Source organism: Microdochium trichocladiopsis, assembly GCF_020744255.1.
Source record: "Microdochium trichocladiopsis strain MPI-CAGE-CH-0230 chromosome Unknown B0I36scaffold_3, whole genome shotgun sequence".
Classification (NCBI taxonomy): Eukaryota; Fungi; Ascomycota; class Sordariomycetes; order Xylariales; family Microdochiaceae; genus Microdochium; species Microdochium trichocladiopsis.
Genome location: NW_025763546.1, coordinates 3,882,599 through 3,903,965, shown reverse-complemented (window position 1 = coordinate 3,903,965; position 21,367 = coordinate 3,882,599). Strand labels below are relative to the sequence as shown.

Here is a 21,367-nt window from a genome sequence, read left to right as displayed (position 1 = left end):
TGAAGAGTTGTATTCACTCTTGGACGCAAGGGGGACCGCCCATGTGTTGGAACTTCGCCACCGCCAGCTCTGTGGGGAACTCCGTGTGCTTGCTATTCACAAACCCAGTAATGTCCCTTCATTGACGATTTAGTACAGCTATGGGTCAACCGGTCAATGGCACTAAGTAAAGTCTTTGAGGTCCGCCAGCGCTAGATACCTAGAGTTGCGCAGTTTCAGAGACAGGAGCCATCGACTGGTAGATTTGACGAATCCCAGTCGGTGCGTGCTATACCTGAAGTACGTGAGGTGAAGCATTTGTTCCAGTTTTCATCACTGAAGGAGAGAGCCGATGCTTACTGGAGACGAGTTACACTTTTGGTGACCTTGGTGAGATGTTGGCGCCACCTTACTTGACCTAAGATTCCCCCAACCAGGCGAGTTTGACGTTGTACCCATTCGCGACGGAGGAATATTGATGTTAGTCGAGGGTTGAGTTGGCGATGGCTGCAAGAAGGTAGCTCGCCTGGCAGGTATCAAAACACATCAATGCCGCCGCGACCAGGCAATGCAAGCCACGCAATACTGCTCTAGATATCAGAGGTCTATGATTTATATGCTCGAGGGAGGTCCAGGCAAGTGGAGGGGCACGATAATAGCTCCGGCCCATTGGCCAATCACAACGATGGGAGCGGTGCTGGGTGGACCCCTACCGACGTCGGCCCAAAGATTTTTCTGGCAGGAAGGGCCGCCGCCGCCACCCCACCATGACATGACATGGCTATCACGAAAACATATCCCTGCTGCCAGAGCATCGTCTGTCCAGGACATCAACAACAGCCTGCCAGGTGTGCCAGACACTTGTTATTACACACCAGCAGCCAGAGGGACAAGAGGTCTGCATGCTCACACACGGCCAAGTCCATCCAGGCATCCAGGCATCACAACACTATACAACACAAACACAGCACAGCACAGCACCAGCCATGGCGTCCCCCTACGACACGTACCAGACGTCTCTGACGACGCGGTACTGCAGTGCCGAGATGTCGCGCCTCTTCAGCCAGCGCTCCCGCCACTCCCAGTGGCGCAAGCTCTGGCTCCTGCTCGCAGAGTCGGAGCGCGAGCTCGGCATCGACACCATCACCCCAGAGGCCCTCGACCAGATGCGCCAGCACCTCACCGTCTCCGACCAAGACTTTGAGGTCGCCCGCGTCGAGGAGAAGGTCCGCCGCCACGACGTCATGGCCCACGTCCACGCCTTTGGCGCCGTCGCCCCTGCCGCCGCCGGCATCATCCACTACGGTGTAAGTATTGTCACTCATTTTCAGTCGATATCCCATCCCGGCTGTACCAACCATACTAACAGCTGCCAACCACAAGGCCACGAGCTGCTACGTCACCGACAACGCCGAGCTCCTCCTCATGCGCGACGCCATGGACCTGCTCCTGCCCAAGCTGGCCAAGGTCATCTCCAACCTGTCAAAGTTCGCCATGGAGTGGAAGGCGGAGCCAACCCTTGCCTACACTCACCTTCAGCCAGGTATGTTTCTCCGGTCTGTCTATGCTTGCACTGAGAACAAGTCATGCTAACACAAGTCTCCTCAGCACAACTGATCACGGGTATGCCATAGACGGATGCTTTCTCTCAGATGCAGAATAACACGCAGGTACTGACCTCACCACTATAGTCGGCAAGCGCGCTGCCCAGTGGGCCCAGGACCTGGTCATGGACCTCGAGGCCATCGAGCACGCCAGAAACGGACTGCTCCTCAGAGGTGAGTTTGTCTCGACTTTTCCCCCTTGTACCGTCGTCACCCATTTTTGTCGGTTTCCCGAGACGCATTACTTACCAGACCTGAAAAACGTTATAGGCGCCCAGGGCACCACGGGCACACAGGCCTCGTTCCTCGAGATCTTCCACGGCGACGGCGCCAAGTGCGACCAGCTCAACGAGCTGCTGTGCAAGAAGACGGGCTTCTCCGGGTGCTACGACATCTCGACGCAGACGTACACGCGCAAGGTGGACATGCTGGTGGCCAACGCCATCTGCGGCCTGGGGGCGAGCGCGCACAAGATCACCGGCGACATCCGGCACCTGGCGGCGTGGAAGGAGGCCGAGGAGCCGTTCGAGTCCGGGCAGATTGGGTCCTCGGCCATGGCCTACAAGCGCAACCCGATGCGGTCGGAGCGCGTGGCCGCCCTGTCGCGCGAGCTGCTCTCGCGCCAGGCGACTTTTGCCAACACGCTGGCCACGCAGTGGATGGAGCGCTCGCTCGACGACAGCGCGGTCCGCCGCATCGACATCCCCGAGATGTTCCTCCTGGCCGACGCCATCGTGGGCAGCCTCGACAACATCACCAACGGCATGGTCGTGTACCCCAAGCGCGTCGCGGCGCGCGTGCACGAGGAGCTCCCCTTCATGATCACCGAGAGCATCATCATGAAGCTCTGCGCCCAGGGCGTGTCGCGCCAGGACGCCCACGAGGAGATCCGCGTACTCTCCCACCAGGCAGGGCGCGAGGTCAAGCACGAGGGCCGCCACAACGACCTCGTCGACCGCATCAAGGCCACAGAGTTCTTCAGGCCCATCTGGGGCGAGATCGACGACATGCTCCGCCCGGAGCTCTACACCGGCCGCAGCGCCCAGATTGTCGAGCGCTACTGCGGGCCGGGCGGCGTCGTCGAGAAGAAGATCCAGCCGTACAAGGCCATCTTTGAGAACACGGCCACCACGGAGCTGCACGTGTAGTAGAAGGGGGCGGCGGCGTTCCTCGGAAGGGAAGGGAAGATTAGAGGAGAGGAGGCAAGGTGCCCACGAAAAAAGTCTACGTTTTCACAATTGATATATACATTTTTTCCCACGGGCTCTCGCAAAACTTGCCTAGTGAGAAACCGACCAATGTGGTAATTCCACTTTATGAAGTAATGTCCATTCTGCTCTAAGAAAATGTGTCTGGGGAGGGAAGAAACAGAAGAAAAACGGGAAGCGCTTATCAAGCTCTCCACGCCCTCAGTAGACACGACATAGGAATGGATGGCACCGATTTTTCAGAAACAGTTTGCCGCGCTCCATAGCTTTGCGCGCGCCTCAATTTGTCTCGATTGGCCTGAGTCCTGTTTCTCAGGGCCGAGCAAAAAGAAAGTGCAGACATGCTGCGGACGCTTCCATAGATTGTAGCTTCCTTGCTTTCCGCCAAGTCGCGCTTTGCCGCCATCAGAAGCGGATCATGCATGTTGTTTTGAGAATCTCCCGTGTCGTTGCTCCCTTCGTTGGGGCGTAGAAGGACAAGGGTTGTGGACCAAGGCATTTAGTTAGTCGGACGGTAATTACTACTTATTTCAGAGAAGTAATGCTTATAGAGCTCCTTGTCAAGGATATAGCGGACGACTTATACATCTAGGTCCCTAGGCGGTTACCTATCTATAGAGGGCTCGAGGCATTATATATATACTCTTAGGTAGCACTGGACAACGAGTTAGGTTCTCCATTATATCCCCAAATGGCCCATTTGCTATTCCATGTTACATTACTCAACTTTATGATTTCATGCGCAAGCCAGTGCTGCGAAGGCTGGCCCCTTGACACATCCTTTGGACAACTATTGCAAGTCGCCCAACGGACGGATAAACACGATGCAGTCGCAAGCTGTTCTCCGTGACAGGCGCAAGAAAGCGGCCGAGGTGCGTCGCGGTCTCGATGATCTAGTGCGGTCTAGAACTGCCGAGCCTCCACGCGATGACGCCACACGCTGGCCACAGTTAGATAGCACGATATCTAACGCGCCCAGCACTAACGCGCCCAGCACTAACGCTTGGCCATTATCAGCTGTGCCTGATGCTCAGGAGACGTCAAGGACTTTAAGAATTCCAGAAGCCATGTGTGCTTCGGTCATCGACCATCAGTGTACTACTGCCAGGCTCCACGCAACTAGGCGACTTGCATTCATGACATTCACCCCCACGGTCAAGCGCTGTATCACGACATGAGCGAGCCTGCAGATCCTGACAAGAGAATGGTAAGCATCATCGTAGTATGCCTCAACAATCCGTCAAGGTGTCAGGCATCAAGACCAAGCCGATAATGCTGCGATATGGCAAATCAGGAGGGGCGTTTGAGGAGACCGTGGAGTTGCACCAGTGGGATGGAGTAAGATGAGGCTGACCAATGACAGGGATACATGTTTCATTGGCGCGTAGATTCGCAGAGCAGATGATCAGTGTGTGTCCCGGTCTCTGGGAGGGTCTGCATCATTGGTCAGCGATACCGCTGCGGGAAGTTGACTCTGTAGCCGACGATTGCGCGTATCAGCTCTCTCAAGCGGGAACCATGCCGACTCCCGACGATCCATATGTATGAATCTTGCCAACACAGCATCTCGAGCAGTTGCCAGCTTCGCAGCATGCGGCCAGCACACTATCCTGTCCGCAAGTGAAGCCATCAGACCACTCGTGCCCACAGCGCCTTATCGCTTACAACGTGTACGAGCTGAAAGCGCAATAAAGACTGAGGTGCCGCCAGCTGCGTGGTCTCTCCCCGTTGTGCCTGGACACGGCCCGTGAAATGGTGAAATTGGGACCTCGTGAATTGGGCCGTATGGGGTTTGGGAGCGCTGCGGGGCATGTTCGACGATATGTGTGGGGAAGAGATGCTCGCTGCCCACGATCAAGGACCCGTTCCGACGGAACGTCCAAAGGCGTCGAGATAGCCTTCAACGAATTGACAGGGTTGGGGATGGAGATGGGAGCTGGGGAAGCTAATGCACGCCCTCTTCCGTCAAAGTCATGCTCGTCCGGCACGCCCAGAGTCTAGCCCACGGCACAGGTCTCATGCCTGGATGCGATTGAGGAGCCACCAGCGCCGATTGTGACCGAGACAATGGCTTGGGACGTGCCGGTGTCTTGCCACTAGGGAGCGACGGCCACGCCCGCTGACAGCCAGCGGCGTGACGGTTATGCATCTGGCCATGTGTGGAGCAGCGCTATCGCGAAGGGCGCGACGCCGGGCGATGTGTGATCGGTCGGATGGCAGGTTTCGGCCGGCGATGACTGATAATGTTGCATGTTCCGACGGCTTGCCGGGGATGGGGGTGCGGGAGGCCTTGATAAGCTCCGGCAGCCTGGTCAGTCGCGAGGGTAACACTGGCAATCGATGTGCGACGCGATCGGCCAATAAAGGGCGCTGCGAACGGGTTCGGCGTAATCAGGGGCGGACCCCCAGCTGCGTGGTGTGGGCTGGGCGGGTCGAGCAGTTGAGTCCCGGGGGGATGCCAAACAAAGTCTGCCCCGTCTTGGAATCGGCGTTGGGAGCCCACGTTCTGCGTGGAAGAAGCAAAAAGGGGCCGTCGGTGGTGAGACAGACTTCTGGAAGACCAGCCCTAGCCAGGCCGGCGCGGGACTGTGCTTGGTCTGCCAAGCGGCCTGTTACCTAGTCTAGGGTGCAGTCTGCGTGTGGGCGGCCGGGATCCGTTCCGTTGGGAATGGGCGACCAGGGGTGTCGGGGCGCTGCTGCATGCTCTCCGCCGCGTGTGTGCTGCGCCGGAGTTTGGTCCGGTGGTGGTGGTGGTCTGTTGCTGTGCTCTCGCCCATCCCATGAGGGCACGGGCTGGCTGCAGAATGGAAAAGCACAAGCAAACGCAATGGCCACTGCGAGTCATGCGCCTGGCAGCAAGTTGATACTTGACTGCCCACGTAGTTGCCTGAGGTAAGCAAGCGTACGCGTCGCTAGTCAGTTACGCACCCTAGGGTGGTTAGTTCTAAAGTTGCCTGCCCCGAGCGGCAGCCGGAGCCCCTCCGATCGCTACTGCCATGGATCAATTAATTGCAGAGCGAACCCCAGATGGGGGACTGGGGCACGCCAGACTGGACGGGACCCCCTTCCCAGCTCTCCCCATCTCTTCTTCCTGATAACCACTGGACGGACCCTCGTACGGAGCCGGCGCTCCTGCTCCTGCTGCCACAGCCCTGCCGCACGGGCGTCTGGCATCCATCCTCCTTATAAATCCACTCGCGAATCCCTCCTCCCTCCAACCCCGGCGCCTTGGCCTCCTCCCGCTTCGCTGTCGTCTGCCTGCCTGCCTGCTTGTTTGCTTGCTTGGCTCGTTGTTTGCTGCAGCGCTGCTTCTGCTCGACCTGCCGCCGCCAAGGGCCTCCCCCATCGGCCTTGTTCTGCCTCATTGACGACAAAGTACGACGACAACAACAACGACTGACTGCCTTCCTCCCAGCTGACACCCCACCCCCCCGCCGCCATGCTGGAATATCTCAAGGACACCACGGCCACGGCCCTCGGCTGCATGTTCATGGCCTCGTTCGGCGCCTTCCTCTTCGGCTTCGACAATGGCTGGTGGGGCACCATCCTCGGCTCCCAAAAGTTCCTCCACGACTACGGCACCTGTGCCATGGTCGGCGGCGTCGAGACGTGCAACCTCACCACCCAGCAGCAGTCGCTCGGCAGCTCCATCCAGTCCGCCGGCATCATGATTGCCTGCCTCTTTGCCGTCTACGTCAACAACTTCCTCGGCCGCAAGCTCTCCCTCATCGCCACCGGTGCCATCTCCATCGTCGGCGTCGTCATTGAGATCACCAGTGCCGTAGGCGAGCACCCCAGATTCGACCAGTTCGTCGGCGGCAAGTTCATTGCAGCGCTGTCCATGGGCCTGGCCGCCAACATTGTGCCAATCTACCTCTCCGAGTCGTCTTCTGGCCCTGCCCGTGGTTTCGCCGTCAACATGTACCAGAACGTCCAGATCATCGGCTACATCGTGGCCGCCGGTATTGTCTACGCGACCTCCACCATGGGCACTGCCTCATCGTACTTGATCCCCATTGGTCTGCAGCTGCTGGCTCCCACGTGCATGGTCATTGCTTCGCCATTCCTCCCTGAGAGTCCGAGGTGGCTCGTCACCAAAGGGTGCGTTCTTCTTCCTCACTGTCACCCTTTTGTGGTGTTGCAAAGCTGTGTGCTGACAAGTATTCCCACAGCCGAATTGAGGAGGCTGTTGCTGCCGCCAACCGCCTGTTCCGCACAGACTCGAACAACTTTGATGCCGCCGACTACGTCGCCAAGATCCAGGTGTCCATCGAGGAGGACCGCGAGCAGCAATCCGCTACTGGCTGGGCCGACCTGCTCCAGGGCCCCGACCTTCGTCGCACGCTCATTGCGTCTGGTATCCAGTGTCTCCAGCAGGCCCAAGGTTCCGGCTACATGGTCAACTACATCGTATCCTTCCTCGTGGGCGCCGGGGTCAAGGATGTCTTCCCCGTTCTCATGGGAGTCAATATGGTCTACTATGTGGGCATCCTATCAGGCCACATCCTACCGGACAAGTTTGGTCGCCGCACCATCATGATGACCACCTCGGCCGTGTGTGGCGTCACCATGTACATTGTCGCGATCCTGGTCACCGTCTTCAACCCCGGCACCGACAGCAGCCAGAAGGCGTCAATGGCCCTCATCATCCTGTGGCAGGCCGGCTTCGGCATCCAGTCGCCTCTGATCTGGATCACCACGGCCGAGTCTGCCCCGACCCGCAACAGAGAGCGCGTCCAGGCCGTGGCCGTCTTTTTGGGCTTTGGCGTGTCCCTCCTCGTCACCTCGGTGTCCCCGTTTATCCAGAACCCCGACTTTGGAAACCTCGGGAGCAGAATTGTGAGTGTTCTTTGTTTTCGGGTTTTTGGGAAGACCACCCATCCATGTATGTTTTTGACTACGGGGCTCACACGAACTTCTTTCTTAGGGCTTCATCTGGGGAACCTTCTCCTTCATCACCATCGGCTGGGTCTTCTTCATGCTGCCCGAGATGAAGGGCTTCTCGCTCGAGCAGCTCGACTACCTCTACAACAACAACGTGCCCACGCGCAAGTTCAAGGGCTACCACTTCAGCGACCCGGTCCTGGCCAACAAGGACAACGAGCCCAGGGCCCAGCTCGTCGAGAGCAAGATCGTCGCCACGGTCAACGAGACTTCCGTCTAGATTAGTTAGAAGACTCCCGCATTTCAGTCAAACTCGAAACGTGATGATGACAAACATAGACTCCTTTCTGAATTTGGGGACCCTGATCGTTTTGCCTGTTTTGTTCCCCCGTCTTTCACATGGATATGGTCCCTCCCTGGTGTTCAATACCATTGATTGGATCTGTGTGTGAGGCGGGCGGAATACCATTTGCTTTTCATGATACCTCAGCGGCTAGATATATATATGTGTGTGATATGAGATGCTTAAGGATAGAATCCATACATCGAGGCGTGCTTCATTACTCGTTCATCTACCGTGGTGCCAATCATGTCCAAAGTGGGTCGATATGCCGCATGGCTGCCGGTTTCGGATAACAATGAGGACCAGGGAAGACCACTCGCACATTTGAAAAGAAGCAGAGTAAAGGGATATGGAGAGTGGTGGTGCACTGAGCCGAAGGTCCCGGGCTACGAGCTGCTGGCTACCATGGCACGCACTCATGCGGATTGCTTGAGCTGATCATATTTGTTGCACCGATTTTGAAGGCATCCAACCGGATAAGGACAGTGTGTGTGCAGTGAGGCAGCAAGAAGCAAGGGGCATCTCAAATTTTATCCTTGGTCTTTCACTGCTACAAAAGGTATCTGGAAACACAAAAAGCCCCCGGACGCAGAGCACTTCTAAGCAGACCACGAGGACTCGTCGCCAGACATCGCTAAAAAGCAAAAAAAAAGACAAAGTCTACTCCCATCACTCCCTCTACTGCGTCTCCCGGACGACCTTGTCAAACGCCTTGGCAACGTACTCGACATTATTCGTGTTGAGACCCGCCATGCTGATCCGGCCGTTCTTGGTCATGTACACGTGGGCGTCCTCGCGCACCTTGAGCACCTGCTTCTCTGTCAGACCAGTGAAGCTGAACATGCCGATCTGGTCGGTAATGTGGTTCCAGGTGCCCGGGGTGCCGAGCTCCTCGAGCTTGCTGCGCAGCGCCTTGCGCATGTCAATGATGCGACCCGACATGGTGCGCAGGTTCTCCTCCCACTCGGCGAAGAGCGCCTTATCATTGAGCACCGTGCTGGCAATGCGCGCACCGTAAAGCGGAGGGTTGCTGATCTCTGAGCGCTGGAGGATAGCCAGTTGTGAGGCGATGCGGGTAATCGTCTCTTGAGCGTCAGAGGCAGGGCCAGTCACGACGTGGAAGCAGCCGGCGCGCTCGCCGTAGAGACCAAAGTTCTTGGCGAAACTCTGAGCAACGACAAGCTCGAATCCCTGCTCAACAAAGTAGCGGACCGCGGCATTGTCCTTCATCAGGTCGCCAGTGGCGAAGCCCTGGTAAGCTGTGTCGAAGAAAGGGAAATGTGACTTTTGCCGGATGATCTGGGCAATCTCCTTCCACTGGTCAAGAGTCGGGTCTACACCAGTCGGGTTGTGGGCACAGGCGTGCAGCAGAATGATGGAGCGGTCCTCGGCGCCAAGCAAGGCCTTCTTCATGCCCTCGAAGTCGAGGCCTTTCGTCGCCTTGTCGAAGTAAGGATACTGGGCAATCGGGATGCCAACGTTGGTGAAGATCTGGTTGTGATTGGCCCAGGTAGGGTTGGACAGATACACCTTCTTGTTGCCAGGGAAGAATTTGGCGAGGAAGAGGGCGCCCAGGTGGACGGCACCGGTGCCCGAAATAGTCTGGACGGAGGTAACTCGCTTCTCCTTGATGGCGGGTGAGTCGGCACCACCGAGGATCAACTCAGCAGCCTTGCCGGTGAAGGTTGGGATACCGGCGATGGGGGCATATTCGTGATTGAGCTCGGGGTCATTGCGCAGGATCTCGTCAGCCTGTGCAAGTGTCGTGAGTCAGTGATGGTGCGATGTTGAGGCGCGGATATCGCGGGCAGGGCGGGCTGGCGTGACGTCAGAGTGCGGAAACCATACCTTTTTGACGACGGGGAGCACCCACGGCTTGGCATTGTTGTCACGGTAGGCGCCAATTCCCTAGTATTGCGCTGTCAGTACGCGATTCCTGGACACAAAGGCTGTTTGGGATAGACGGGCGAGACATACGAGGTCGACTTTCTTGGGGTCCTTGTCAGCGCGGTAGGCCGCCATCAGGCCGAAGAGGGGATCCTCGGGGGCCTGAGGGACGACCTGGGCCGTGAAGCTGGTGGCGGCGGGGGATAACATGTGGCCGGCAATGTTTTTGACTCTGGCGAGAGAGGAGGAAGAGGGGGAAGGGGTGGAAGAGGTTGGCTTTGACATTTTGCGAGAGGAGGGAGGCAGAGCAAGCGATGGCGGGGCGGGTTGTGTTATAAAGGTCTAGACGGGGACTCAGGTACGCGGCAGTGTGCCTGCTGCGCTGCGTGCAGGCCTGGGGGTGGGCCGAGAGGTGCCTGCCTGCTGCAAGTGTGTGTCACTCTCGAGGCAGGAGCGACGTTGGGAACAACAGGCTGAATTGCTGCGAAACGGCGGGGGAGGGGCGGGCCCGGGCCGGCCGTCTGATGCAGTGCGTCTTAGGCACGTTGCTAGCACCGCCTGGCGTTTCTTCTTCTTCTGTCCTGCGTGATAAGCAAGCACTCCGTGTCAGCCGGGGTTCCCATCCTTCCTGCTCGCGGTCTCCAGCATCCCATGGGATAATGATCCGTCATCTGCCCTGCAGAGTTCTTGGACATTACCACATAGCGACCCCCAGACTGGGTCTCGGTGTCCCCAACTGTCTGCGCCCTCTCCACATGGGCCTGCCGGGACCCGTCCCAGCTGGAGCTATTACGGTACCGGAACTGCAGGCGCTGCCAGGGACGGAGCCGACTGCGGAGCCTCTGCCGTCGCAATGCCATGGCCCAACGGGCCAATCGGCGACGTGCTGATTCATCTGCCCTGGCATGGGGGTGCTCACCTTACTGTAGCAAAGCCCACAGCCGTCGACCAGGACGACAGCTTCTGAGCAGTCAGAGGATGGCGTGCTTCCGTAAGCAGATCAGACAAGCGCAGTGGTGCTGTGGGATGTTGGTGAGCTGATTGATTGTGCAATGGCCGTGCAGTGCCACGGGCGTTTGCGTCGTGTCGTGTCGCGCAGGTGGAGCGGTCGGAAACAGAGGGCGTTGCAACAATGTGTGGTGATGCCAGACGGACTCGACGAACGGACAGTGTGTTGTCGCAAGTTGTTTCTCGCGAGATGGGAGTGCTGTGGAACGGTAGCTATCGTCGCAGGAGAGAGAGAAGTTCTCGAGGCCAAAAGGACTGTCGGCAAGGGGACTGGCGGGACTAGATAAATGGCATATGATCGAGAGCAGCCAGGAATGACATATGACGCTCGGCAAAGCCCACACGCAGGGCCGCTCCGTTGTGGTGTTGCCCGTGCCCGTGTCAGATGCTCTTCGCGCTTTGCCAGGCCGAGGCTCCCGGCCTCTGGGGTAGCCGTGCCGCCCGTACAGTGCTGGACTGTCCCTGTCTCCACCCCCAAAGTCGGCGACGGGTGCTGGCCCCAAGCACGGCTTCTGTTACATCTATTTTTGCACTCTTTGACCGAGGATGATCGGCAGCGTCGCAGCAGTCCATGCCGGATCCTGACGGTGGGAGGTGGGTTTGTTGACCTCGCAACCACAACCAAAAGTGCATGCAACATGGCACGCAAAGACGATCACTCCTGTCTTGATGCCTCGTTCTCGCTTCACAATGGTCATGCCGTGAACTAGGGCAAGTGGCTTGAGGGGCAGTACGCGAGGACAGCCCTGTCTTATATTATCAGATCCCATACAACCAGGAACGCGCATAGCCCGCATGTCGCGTAGAACGTGTACTTTGCCGTGCTCGGCTTCTGCGTCGCCTGCTTCAGCTGCTTGTTTCCTCCGCCAACGTTTTCAGTCGTGTTGCTCGAGTCGGCCATGAGCAGGTCAATATTTGCAGACTGTGCCGTCAGGTTGTCCACCAGCTGTGTCTGAAGTTCGGAAATCTCCACGAGTGATTTCTGTGCAGTCCTAATGACCCCATCATCGTGTCAGCTACCGAGTAGAGCTTCCCGGCGTGGTGGGCAACATACCTGACTTGGTCCAACGTGCTCTCGTAGTGCCGCAGCATGTCTGCGTTCTCCTGCTGGAACATTTGTATCTGCTCCGCCGTCAGATCCGCCGCCGGGTTGTAAGCCGCTGCTGCTCTCTGCGCCTCCTCGTCGGCCTTGCGGCCCATCTCTGCAGCTGCGGCGTTGGAGCCGCCATGGCCATTGTCGTCTCCAGGCTCCATCATCGCCCGCAGCGCCGCCATGTCCGGCGCACGTGCCTTGGCAAGTACGCTTCGGTTCTTCTCCATCTCCCTGGATATCCGTATCTCCATCATCTGCTGCTGGGTCGAGATGCACTCCTGCAGCCGCTGGCCGAGCATCCACAATACGCTGCCCCGGTGTGTGCTCACAGCCTTCTCCCGGTCCTCGGCGGCAATCTGTTCACTCGACTTGCCGCTGCTCGCGGACGCAACGCCGCCAACACCGCCCGCGACCCAGCGCTTGGCCATGCTGAAGCCCCGCCCGCCGCCAAATTTCTGGTTTATCAGCGCTATCTCTGTCTCGTGGCGCACCTCCTCGGTCTCGCGCAGGCTCTTGATGCTCGCATTGAGCTTGCGCAGCATCTGCTTCGCGTCGGCATCGACTTTCTCGCGGTCACGGTCGCTCATGGGCTTCGCGCCGGCTCCCGAAATCCCCGAGGAGCGGTCATTGTGCTGGCCTGCGGCGGATCGTAGCTGTGTGCGGCGTGGCTGTGCGGTTGAGAGGTAGGATTGTCGGATGCTTCGCAGGTCGCGGTGCAGTGAGACTATGTGTTCGTTCTGAGACAGGGTAAGACGATGTGGTTAGCGAGTCTTGTGACGGGGTGTTGGGTGGTCCTCGGCTTCAGAGCTGTCGTACTATCTTGTAAGCCTCCTTGAGAAAGTCGTCCAGGCTGTCGGGACTGAACGTCCGAGGCTTGAGCTGCTTGCCATGACTTTGCAGCAGGCCGGCGAATGCAGGCGTCAGGTCCGTCATCGCTATGATTGGGCCTTGGTCATGATCAGCTGTGTGGCAGACTCGCTTGGGCGGCTCCAAGCTATCTGGGCGCTTTCACGATCGGTGACGACTGACGTAGGAGGGCGCTTGTGGCCAGCAAGCCTCCTTCCAGTCGCGAGTGGCCGCTCCACTCCCCGCAAGCCCACCAAAGGCCATGGCCCATATCGATAAGGCTATCAGTGGTGACGTGAGGCGGACATCCAAACCACCAGCCGGCGCCTCGCCCCGATCATACCCCGACCACCTTCTTGGATCTTTACCTCCTGGCTGGCTACCAATCACAGACCAGTAATTGTTTTCTTTCCCTGCGCCCGGCTTATCCCCAGAGGCTCGCTCGCCGGCTTCGCTCCTTGGCCCCAAAAGTCGCCCTCTGTGCCTCGCGTCCACATCACCGAGCTCGCCGAGCTCGACTTTTTGCGCGCTCCTGCCAGCATGCCTAGTCGCTTCCATGGCGGCAGAAACTGAGCAAGCCAAATGCTCCTTGTGGTCCCTAAGTTCAAAGGCTAAGATGATTTCCCCTCATGTTAGTAGCTGGTGGTGTGTCACGATGTCGTTTTCTTATCCCCGCAGGCAATGAAACATTACTTTGACATGGATGCATGATAAAGATATGGCGATCTGCTGCTTGTCGTCCCCTGATAAGTTTTCTAGCCCGGCTACACCCTCATCTGTCTCCATCTTCCCTACTGGTAAACATGCCTTGCCCCTATCAGGCTCCTTTACACCTTCATGCACAACAACAACGGAGATCCAAAGTCGGTGGCAGCGGGGGATGAAGTGATAGCAGGACGGCCACGATCAGACTCTGGGCACATCTCTGCGACTGTCGGCAGACCTCCAGCTTCGACTGTCACTCCTCCAGATGAGACCCCAATGATGGGTCAAGACCAGGGCCAAGACAACGTTGGCAGCACGGATACCAAAGTCAAGTCGGCTGCTCCTGCTGGAGTCTCGACAGACGATGCAGAAGCAGCACTGTCTAGAGTGCCCAGCGGGCCAGCCTACACAGTCTTTCCGCCCTCCATGATATGGTGGATTGTGGCCATGAATTTCCTCGCCGCCTTCATGTCCCCCATGACGGCCAACGTCTACTTCACGGCCATCCCTGTGCTCTCGAGGGATCTCGGCGTGACAATCTCGCAGATCAACTTGACAGTCACGACCTACACCATCTTCCAGGGCCTTGCGCCAATGTTCTTTGGCAATTTTGGCGATGCAGCTGGCCGACGTCCGGCGTTCATCGTTGCCTTTACGATATTCCTCGGCGCGAACATTGGACTGGCTCTCCAGAGGGACTACGTCGCCCTCCTCGTTCTTCGCATGTTGCAGAGCACTGGCGCCAGCGGCACCATCGCACTCGTCTACGCCGTGGTGGCGGATCTGGCGCCACGCTCAGAGCGAGGCAGATACATGGGAGTCGTCGGCGGAGGTATTACCATGGGGCCTGCCCTGGGTCCTGTGCTGGGTGGGATCTTGGCCCAGTACCTTGGCTGGCCAGCCATCTTCTGGTTCCTCGTCATCTTCACCGTGACTTGGCTGGTCCCTTTCATCTTGGCTGTCCCCGAGACAGCACGCAACGTGGTTGGCAACGGCTCCATCCCTCCGCGAGGATGGAACATGACACTGCTCGACTACTTCAGGGACCGCAAGAGGCGCAGTGGCGCACCTCCTCGACCCCGACAGAAGATCCCTCTTCCCAACCCCCTCGTAACGCTGAAGCTTCTCCTGCGAAAAGAGATGGGCATGCTCCTCCTGTACAACGGCGCCCTCTTTCTTGGCTTCCAAGCCGTCTCCGCCACCCTGTCGACTCGCCTGTTCGAGGCATACGGCTTCAACGAGCTCCAGCTAGGTCTCTGCTACCTCCCGCTCGGCTTAGGATGCACCATTTCGTCCGTCGCAAATGGCTACATCGTGGACTGGAACTACAGGCGCACGGCAAAGAGGCTCGGAGTCGTCATCGACCGCAAGTCCGGCGTCGAGGCCCCCGGCTTCCCGATCGAGCGCGTCCGCGTCGAGGTTGCCCTGCCGCAGATCCTCCTCGGCGTGCTCGTGTACATTGGGTATGCGTGGTCGTTCTACTTTCGCGCGCACATTGCCGTCCCGCTCGTGCTGTCCTTCTTTATTGGGCTCTGCGTCACGGGCGCCTTTTCTGTCATCAATATCCTGCTCGTGGATCTTACCCCGGACGCACCGGCGTCGGCCACGGCGGCGAATAACCTGATTCGCTGTGCGTACGGGGCCATCTCGATAGCTGTGATTGAGGACGTGATTGGGAGGATCGGTGTTGGCTGGGCTTATAGCATAATTGGCATCATGTTTGCAGTGTTCTCGCCGGTGCTATGGTATATCCAGAAGAAGGGGCCGCAATGGCGGGAGGAGAAGCGGCAGAAGATGGCGGCAGAAAAGGAACAGACTGCAGAGGAGAATACGGCGGCAGCGGCAGCGGCAAGGGACTCTGCGGACGAAGTAGAAAGAACCGGAGCTGGAGAAGCGGTCACCGCTGAAGGAGGCCTTCAAGAGCCAGAATCCAAGCGACTTGCGGCAAACTAGGTCCAGTGCAATACCGGACTTCCGAGCTGCACATCCAGAACAGAATTATCCCACATATCAGTCCGCATGCGCTGGAAAGGGTCTGCTATGCCTCCTTTGAGAGTCCGGGAAAACGGCAAGACGATGCTTGTGACACCTTTGGCGGTTGGCACATGTTGATGGCAATGTCTGTGGTATGGTTTACGTGCACCTGTCAAATTACCCCACTAAGGCACCATGTGCATGCACAACGGAAGTACATGTGGCCAGCGCTTCCCCTTGGCCCAGTCCAGGAGAGCAGCGCTGACGCTATTTGCTCGCCGACGGCTGTCAATCAACCCCGTGGTTCAACCACGCCCGATCCTGTCCAACATCCTTGCATACCTCGTCGGGCGTTTTTCGGTCGCTCATATCATGACAACACTCCCAACACCAACGTGACGAATCGCCAGCTACTGCCAATCCTCTACCAGCGTCTCAGGTGGGCCTCGTCGCACCTCCTGCCCCTCCTCCTTCCCCCGACGAGGCGTCCGACAAACGCACTGATTCTATGTCCTTCGACAATGACGCCCCGACCGACTCAATATCGGCGCCCCCCATGGCAGCCTCCGCCCTGAAGAGCCCGAAGACCCGGCAGTCCCTCTCAGGAGGCTTCCCACTGTCCCAGTCGGACGTCTCCTTACCCTACCGAGAACGAGATCGAGATCGGCGGTCACTGCAGTCGGCATCGCTCTACGCCGCGACCTTGTCTCCTCCAGGATCCCGCCCACAGTCGCCGTCTGGAAGTCGCCCACCCTCGGCGCGGATAGTCTCCGGCTCAGTATTCGGCGGTGCCCAGAACAATGCCCTCGCCCTGACACAGGCTGCGGGAGAAAGCCCGGGCGATCCGCTCAACCTCATCCTCCAGGCCTTCGTGCCCAACATCGCCGTGTACGCGTCCGAAGATACCGAGACGTTGATAAAGGAGAAGGGGTTCAGCGGCGGCCTGTGGGAGCTCCTTCGACCATATGGCGAGCGCGTGCAGGGCAAGGTCATCATCAGAGACAGCCACGGCGCGAGCCGCACATACGAGGACTACTCTGTCCACTTCACGCCGCTCGGCCAGAAGATTGAGCACCCAGAACCGACGTCGGGCGTGCTCAAGAACACCCCACCAGCAGGTGCCAACGGAACACAGCAGCCAGCACAAGGAGATGCGGCCAAGAAGAGCCGGCAGACAATCGAGGCCGTCGAGGCCGTCGTGGAGAGACACCTCTCGTTCGCCGAGGATGCGTTCTTCACCAACCCCCACGCAGCGGGCGGCACCGACCACGGGCTCGATATCGACGTCCCATCACCCTACTACGCGCTGTATATGCGGAGGCTCCTCTCCGGCCTGCCCATCTCGCCACACGAATCTTTCTCGCATCCAGTCGCGTGCATCGTCGCCATCAGCTCGCGCACCGCGTCGCCAATCGAGACGCTGCGGCGCCTGTACACCGACACAAGCACAGGAGACAAGCACCTGCCGAACTGGGTCGACCCGGAGTTCCTGCGCTACTATGTGCTCGTCCACGACGAGGAGAAGGACGACATTACCAAGTCAATGGCCTTGTTTGACCAGATGCGGCGGAACCTGGGCTTGAACTGCGATATGCTGCGCATCCGCGGCACGCAGAGCGCCGAGACGGACGACGACAGCATACCGCTGCCACGAGCTGAGTGGATGTCCGCGGCGGAAGAGCTCGCGGACATCAAGCGCAGCGAGGACGAAGAAGCGTTTGAGGATCCGACAAAGTACATCTTCGAGTCGGACGCGACGGCTATACGCACGTTTGTGAGGGAGATGGTTACCAAATCGATAATACCCAACATGGAACGGCAGGTTGCACTGTGGAACGACCAAGTGGCATCGAAGCGCAAAGGCGTGGCTGGGAGGTTTCTGGGACTGACCAAGCGATGGGGATTCGGCAGCAGCTCGAGGTCATCAGGCTCCGGATCGAGCTCGGGCAGCAACTACGAACCTCTGGGTTTCTATCGCCACGACACTCCGGAAGCTATTATGAGGAAGCTTGCGGACTACAGCTTCATGCTGAGGGATTGGAAGCTGGCATATTCGACCTACGACATCATCCGCGGCGACTTCAACAGCGACAAGGCCTGGCGCTATCACGCCGCTGCCAACGAGATGGCCGCGCTCAGCCTGCTCATCATGCCGCAGAACCTGTCATCCAAGACGAGAGCTGAGGCACTGGATTCCATGTTCGAGGCAGCCGTCTATTCGTACCTGACTCGCTGCACAGCACCATACGGAGCCTTGCGGTGTCTTGTGCTGGGCATGGAGCTGCTCCGGCTCCGCGGCGGCACCGGAGTAGACGAGGCTGCGAAGTGGGGCATACGGCTGCTCGAGAGCAAGATCATGGGTCCCGTGGGCGACGCGCTGATCAAGGAGCGTCTGGCGGTGTGCTATGCCTCGAAGCAAGGGCTGGGCTCGCGGGCCTGGGGCTCGCGGCCACGCAAGTCGGCGCTGTGGAGCATCCTCGGTGCGGAGGCGTGGCTCGAGCAGGCCAAGCACATCCAGGCGCAGCGGTGCCTGAACGAGGCGCGGCTCATGTATTCGGAGCTCTCCGCGGAGAATGGCATCGACAAGTTTGCATTTGCGAGTGGGTACATGCTGAGCCTGGGCCAGCAGCTCAACGAGCACCTGCGCGAGTTTGACGGCGATGACGACGACGACGGCACGGGGGCGGACAGCAGCGAGGTGATTGACGAAGAGAGCGAGGCGCTTGATACCAGAGGCAGGAAGGGCAGTGTGAGCAGGCCCATGGGGACCAGCTTGGAGACGGCGCCCCTGCACCAGCAGGGTGTGCCTGCGGAGGACGAGAGGGATCCCGGCAAGCCCGAGGACGACTTTGGTTGAGGGGCACGGGTTTATTATTATAGAAGGACTTGATGTAGACGAAATGATATGCATGCAATACTAGCGATTTACACGGTCGGGGAACCAGCCATGCATGAGCCTACTTAGACAATGTTCCCTGGTCAAAGAAGAGACCAAGCCGCCAGCAATGCAAGTGGTCTGCCCGTGCCAGGGTGCAAGTGACAAGGGTCCGGTCCCGTACCCCACTTGGCTGACACCAAACAGCCATCCCGCTCGGGGGTGCAGAAGTCGACCGCCAAAAAGTTGACGTTTTTCTGCCGGCTATATCCAACACATCTGCTGATGCTGCACCTCGTTTCAACACCAAACTGTCAAAGGTGCCCGCCTGCACCACCAAACACGCCATCGACATCCAACAGCCATACACACACAACGCCTGTGCCCGCCCACACGCGATCACGGCGCAGCAACACACACAATGGCGGACTCGGGCATGCTCCTCAACTTTGACATTGGCGACGAGCCCTTGAAGCGACAGGTCAAATACACCGGCGGCCGATGGCGCGACCGCCTCAACGCCCAGCGCAACGCAAAGACGGGTCGCTCCGGCCCGTCCTCGGGCAGCAACGACACACCCGTCAACACCGACCGGCGGAGGAGCACCGGAACAGCAGGGGCGGATGACCAGCAGCGACCAGCGAAGCGGCAGCGGACCTCGGACGGGTCGACGATACCACCACCACACCGAGCGGCTGCGAACTCCAACAACCCTGGCGCGCACGGCGCAGGCGACAAGACGGGGCCCAACAGATTCGCCGGCAAGCCCCCCGGCAGCGTGACGTCGAGGCTGTTCACGTCGAACCCGGTGGCCAAGACGGTCTTTGAGGACGAGTCCAAGGACGGGGCAGAGGACGCCGAGCCCGCGAAGCCTTCGAACGCGCCGCTCTCCGAGGAGGCGGCCAACTTCCACGCGCTCGGCCTGTCGCGGCGCATCGCCCAGCACCTCTCGTCCAAGCTGGAGATGAAGGCGCCCACGTCGATCCAGAAGAACGCCATCGCGCCGCTCGTCAAGGACGACACGGACGCCTTCCTGCAGGCCGAGACGGGCTCCGGAAAGACCCTGGCGTACCTGCTGCCGATCGTGCAGCGCATCTTGGCGCTCAGCCACGACCAGGACGGGAATGCGACAGGCGTGCAGATCCACCGCGACTCGGGCCTGTTTGCGCTGATCCTGGCGCCCACGAGAGAGCTGTGCAAGCAGATTGCGAACGTGCTGGAGAAGCTGCTCCGGTGCACGCCGTGGATTGTGAGCGCGACGGTCATGGGTGGGGAGAGCAAGAAGGCGGAGAAGGCGCGGCTGAGGAAGGGCGTCAACATCTTGATTGCGACGCCCGGCCGGCTGGCTGATCATCTCGACAACACAAAGGTGCTGGATGTGGGCACTGTGCGGTGGCTCGTCCTCGACGAGGGCGATCGCCTGATGGAGCTGGGGTTCGAAGAGGAGCTGAAGAGCATCGTCGCCAAGATCAGGGCCGAGGAGCTCAAGACGGAGAACAAGGACGGCGTCAAGTTTGACGTGCTTCCGCAGCGGAGAGTCACGGTGCTGTGTTCGGCGACGATGAAGATGAACGTGCAGAAGCTTGGAGAGATCAGTTTGCAGGACGCCATCCACGTTACGGCGTCCAAAGCGGATGGCGACGATGCGGTCGAGGCGAACGACGCCATCTTCCAGGCTCCGGCGCAGCTCAAGCAGTCCTTCTTGATTGTGCCGGCAAAGCTGCGACTGGTGACGCTGCTTGCGTTGTTGAAGTCGTCGTTTGCGAGGAAGGGATCTGTCATGAAGGCCATTGTCTTCTTCTCTTGTACAGCGTCTGTCGACTTCCACTTCGACCTGATACGTTCGACAACTGCCAAGTCTTCAAGCGACGACAAGACCCACACGGTCGGCACTGTTGCTGATGCAGCCTACATCACGGGACCGGCCAACACGACAGTCAAGCTTTCCAAGCTACATGGATCTCTGCCTCAACCTGTACGAACCGCCACTCTCGCCGCGTACCGAGACTCGAAAGAACCTTGCGTCCTCCTCACAACAGACATTGCATCCCGCGGTCTCGACGTGCCAGCTGTCGACCTCGTCATCGAGTACGATCCGGCATTCTGCGTTGCCGACCACGTCCACCGCGTCGGTCGTACCGCTCGTGCCGGCCGGAACGGCAAGGCTGTCCTCTTCCTCCAGCCCGGCTGCGAGGAGGGCTACATCAAGCTCCTCAACGCCACCAACTCGACCACCACATCCTACGAACCCATTCTGCAGAAGGGCTTCATCACGCCAGTCGTGCTGCCCAAGGACGACCCGTCCGCCGCCGAACCACCGACACTCGTCACGGAGAAGCAGTCGCCCAATGCCCGCGCCGAGGCTCTCCAGCTGCACATTGAGCAGCGCCTGCTCGCCTCGGACAAGGAAGGCACCGGCAGCAACAGCATCGGCGGCAACCCGAAGCTTCTCGACGCCTCGCGCAAGGCATTCCGCGGCCAGATCGCCGCGTACGCGACGCACGTCCGCGAGGAGCGCGAGCACTTCGACATTGCGGAGCTGCATCTCGGCCACACGGCCAAGAGCTTTGGCCTGCGCGAGGCGCCCGGCGGGATCGGCATGGGGCCGACAGCAAAGAGGAGGATACACAAGACTGGTGACAAGAAGGGCAGTGGTGATGGTGGGAAGCGGGCGAGCACTGGTGGTGCCCGCGGTGGCGCTGGCAAAGACAGCGATGATGAGGGTGCGCCTGGTGGTGTGGACGCGGATGCTGCTCGGAGGATGAAGATGAAGATGATGGCGGCGATGAATGCGGCGAGCGAGTTCAATATTGGTTAGCGATGGGCTGGCAAGACGGTTTTGTGGTGTTGCCTCAGCGGAAGCAACGGGATAAAAAAAGGCATAGCGAAATTGAATTTGAAGTATGACACACAGATCTTGACGTGTTTTGCCGCATCAGAGGGGTGACGCATGGCAGTGAG

General features: G+C 59.1%; 8 protein-coding genes across 8 annotated transcripts; 6 read left to right on the top strand and 2 right to left on the bottom strand.

The window, feature by feature from the left end:
- Positions 1-965: 965 nt before the first annotated feature.
- Positions 966-2,731, top strand: B0I36DRAFT_361145 (adenylosuccinate lyase; the record flags this gene model as incomplete). The annotated part of the gene is made up of 5 exons (XM_046158443.1): positions 966-1,286; positions 1,363-1,522; positions 1,588-1,602; positions 1,671-1,757; positions 1,854-2,731. 5 exons carry the CDS (start codon positions 966-968, stop codon positions 2,729-2,731), a joined length of 1,461 nt encoding a protein of 486 aa, XP_046015912.1.
- Positions 2,732-3,615: 884 nt separating this feature from the next.
- B0I36DRAFT_347546 (uncharacterized protein) lies at positions 3,616-3,969 on the top strand (the record flags this gene model as incomplete). The annotated part of the gene is made up of 1 exon (XM_046156585.1): positions 3,616-3,969. The coding sequence occupies one exon, from the start codon at positions 3,616-3,618 to the stop codon at positions 3,967-3,969; it is 354 nt and encodes a 117-aa protein (XP_046015911.1).
- A 2,489-nt stretch (positions 3,970-6,458) lies between these two features.
- Positions 6,459-7,955, top strand: B0I36DRAFT_373142 (general substrate transporter; the record flags this gene model as incomplete). Its single annotated transcript, XM_046160166.1, has 3 exons — positions 6,459-6,892; positions 6,964-7,630; positions 7,719-7,955. 3 exons carry the CDS (start codon positions 6,459-6,461, stop codon positions 7,953-7,955), a joined length of 1,338 nt encoding a protein of 445 aa, XP_046015910.1.
- Positions 7,956-8,503: 548 nt separating this feature from the next.
- B0I36DRAFT_97045 (pyridoxal phosphate-dependent transferase) lies at positions 8,504-10,364 on the bottom strand. Its single transcript, XM_046163670.1, has 3 exons — positions 9,996-10,364; positions 9,867-9,926; positions 8,504-9,770 (listed from the first exon to the last, which is right to left on the bottom strand). Exons 1-3 carry the CDS (start codon positions 10,188-10,190, stop codon positions 8,697-8,699), a joined length of 1,329 nt encoding a protein of 442 aa, XP_046015909.1. The 5' UTR covers positions 10,191-10,364; the 3' UTR covers positions 8,504-8,696.
- Positions 10,365-11,525: 1,161 nt separating this feature from the next.
- B0I36DRAFT_319111 (t-SNARE protein) lies at positions 11,526-13,132 on the bottom strand. The gene is made up of 3 exons (XM_046153369.1): positions 12,823-13,132; positions 11,968-12,743; positions 11,526-11,905 (listed from the first exon to the last, which is right to left on the bottom strand). The coding sequence occupies exons 1-3, from the start codon at positions 12,937-12,939 to the stop codon at positions 11,665-11,667; spliced, it is 1,134 nt and encodes a 377-aa protein (XP_046015908.1). The 5' UTR covers positions 12,940-13,132; the 3' UTR covers positions 11,526-11,664.
- Positions 13,133-13,226: 94 nt separating this feature from the next.
- Positions 13,227-15,654, top strand: B0I36DRAFT_319110 (major facilitator superfamily domain-containing protein). Its single transcript, XM_046153368.1, has one exon. The coding sequence runs from the start codon at positions 13,690-13,692 to the stop codon at positions 15,508-15,510; it is 1,821 nt and encodes a 606-aa protein (XP_046015907.1). The 5' UTR covers positions 13,227-13,689; the 3' UTR covers positions 15,511-15,654.
- Positions 15,655-15,797: 143 nt separating this feature from the next.
- On the top strand, positions 15,798-18,506 carry B0I36DRAFT_319109 (putativeTRAPP complex protein TRS85). Its single transcript, XM_046153367.1, has one exon. The coding sequence runs from the start codon at positions 16,040-16,042 to the stop codon at positions 18,386-18,388; it is 2,349 nt and encodes a 782-aa protein (XP_046015906.1). The 5' UTR covers positions 15,798-16,039; the 3' UTR covers positions 18,389-18,506.
- A 150-nt stretch (positions 18,507-18,656) lies between these two features.
- Positions 18,657-21,317, top strand: B0I36DRAFT_319108 (P-loop containing nucleoside triphosphate hydrolase protein). Its single transcript, XM_046153366.1, has one exon. The coding sequence runs from the start codon at positions 18,828-18,830 to the stop codon at positions 21,222-21,224; it is 2,397 nt and encodes a 798-aa protein (XP_046015905.1). The 5' UTR covers positions 18,657-18,827; the 3' UTR covers positions 21,225-21,317.
- Positions 21,318-21,367: the final 50 nt, after the last annotated feature.